This window comes from Sinocyclocheilus rhinocerous, unplaced genomic scaffold (assembly GCF_001515625.1).
Source record: "Sinocyclocheilus rhinocerous isolate Xijiao unplaced genomic scaffold, SAMN03320098_v1.1 scaffold4913, whole genome shotgun sequence".
NCBI lineage: Eukaryota > Metazoa > Chordata > Actinopteri > Cypriniformes > Cyprinidae > Sinocyclocheilus > Sinocyclocheilus rhinocerous.
In genome coordinates this window covers 12,707-14,894 of record NW_015640917.1, presented here as the reverse complement: position 1 = coordinate 14,894, position 2,188 = coordinate 12,707, and the positions used below count along the sequence as shown (strand labels likewise).

The following is a 2,188-nucleotide window of genomic DNA, read 5'->3' as shown; positions in this document are numbered from 1 at the left end:
CACACACTGGCCCAGCTAACCAATCACAGCACACACTGGCCCAGCTAACCAATCACAGCACACACTGGCCCAGCTAACCAATCACAGCACACACTGGCCCAGCTAACCAATCACAGCACACACTGGCCCAGCTAACCAATCACAGCACATTTCGTATTTCAGAAGGCGGGCCTTCATTTGATACAGGAACTATTCGAGCCATTCATGCCAGACTGAGGAGAGAGGTGTTGTAATAATGTAAAATATGTGAAAAATAATGTGTTTTTCGAACAACCTAGTATAAGAGCCTGTTCCTAGTACACCCCCAAAACTAAATCAAGACTTTGTAAAAGAGCATAATAGGACCCCTTTAATTGTATTTCATTTAAATGATCAAGCAAGTAGTGATATTTTTGAATAACTCCTGAAAAAATATGTAGTGTATTTTGAACAATTTAATTCTTAAAATCTGTAAGCTGTTTATATTGTAACATTAATATTTGAAACCTTTTTGGTACGCAATATATAGTGTACAATTTTCATTATAATTTTTCTGGTTTTCCGCAGGTCTTAAAAAGTCTTAATTTACCCTTCCACAAATAAATGTCTTAAATTGGAGCAGAAAGTCTTAAATGCTTAAAGTCATGGCATTAAATGTTGCATGCACTGTAAAAAATAATATCTTTCTCAGTATTTTTGTCTTGTTTACTAATACAAATATTAAAACGTCCTTTAATCAAGAATCATATACTTGAGATGCAAAATTAAGATCTTGTTTTCCGAGAAATTGAACAAAATTAAGTGAGTTTGTTTAAAACAAGAACAAATATATCTGTCAATGGAGTATGAAAACTTGTTCTACTAGCAGATATTTTTACTTTTTAATTATAAACTCCATTTTGGTCAGTTTCACAGAAAACAAGACTTGTCATTTTGCTTCTCAAGTAAATGTGTCTTGATTTATTCATCTTTAGACATTTGTACTGGAAAACAAGACAAAAATACTGATGAAGGACATCACTGTTTTGCAGTGAGATTAGAAGGTACAGTAATAGTTTGGGAGCAGAGATATTCAAGCCCTAAGCTGTTCTTTTATGTAAAATGAAATAAAAAGTAATGAAGATCAGTAAATATTGTCTCCAGTTTTGTCTTCCAGACTGATGTTTTTTAACACTGTCTCTAATCTTCCAGTGTTCGGTTAAGAACTGCACCATCCCTTTCCACGTCACTTGTGCTTTTGAACACAACCTGGAGATGAAGACCATCCTGGATGAAGGTGACGAGGTCAAGTTCAAATCCTACTGCCTGAAGCATAGCAAACCCAAAGCTGGAGAAGCGGGCTTGAGTCCGGCCTGTCATAAACCTCCAACTGAGACTGAGAAACTGGGCTTGAGGGCGCAGAAGCTTCAGGAGCTGGAGGAGGAGTTCTACACACTCGTTCATCCTGAGGAAGTGGCCCAAGACCGTGGACTGCCAATCAGCCTGCTGGATTTTATTTTTCAGTACTGGAAGATGAAGAGGAAAAGCAACTTTAACAAGGCCCTGCTGCCACCTAAAGATGATGAAGAGAACCTGCTATTGCAACCACAGGAGGACAGCATCCACACACGAATGCGCATGTTCATGCACCTGCGGCAGGACCTGGAGAGGGTGGGTACTCCCGTCATCATTAGGGGTGCAACGGATCGTAGATGATCTGTGATCCGTATGGATCAGGCTGCACGGTTAATTAACTGTTAAGTTAACCATCACAGAGTTAAAGTTTATCATTTGCACAAAGCAATTTTAACTCGCGCGCTGTTTTCTGTGCGCTCAGCCGCTGCCGCACACACCCTAAGCGCGCACACGCAGAGAGGGAGACACCGCGTGAACAGCGAATTGATTCCTCTTTCACGTACACACAAAGTTATGTTACAATACCCGTTTTGGCAAGTATTGTAGTAAACACAGTTGGTTATGTCTTAAGTGAACATAAACAGCTGAGAAGAAAACCAGATGTGTTGTCAGTATTAGGTCCGTGCATTTGGTCTTAAAGAGACAGCACCCAATAAATACCTGTTTCTGTCTGCTAATCAAATAACACCACAGCTTTAACAGAGATTAATCTGTATTTAAATTGTGCAGTGAGCACTATTGTGTTATTTTACACTTAATTATTATATTTCTGCACCTGAATGCTACTGTTACTGACTTTATTTGTAACTGTGTT

At 39.0% G+C, this 2,188-nt stretch overlaps 1 protein-coding gene across 1 annotated transcript in view; it reads left to right on the top strand.

Annotated features, from left to right (window-relative positions):
* Positions 1–2,188, top strand: part of LOC107753402 (protein Jade-3) — a 26,049-nt gene that overhangs the window by 18,560 nt on the left and 5,301 nt on the right. The window contains exon 10 of the mRNA XM_016569532.1: positions 1,171–1,629. Within this exon, the coding sequence (XP_016425018.1) occupies positions 1,171–1,629 (459 nt within the window). The remainder of the gene's footprint in view (positions 1–1,170; positions 1,630–2,188) is intronic.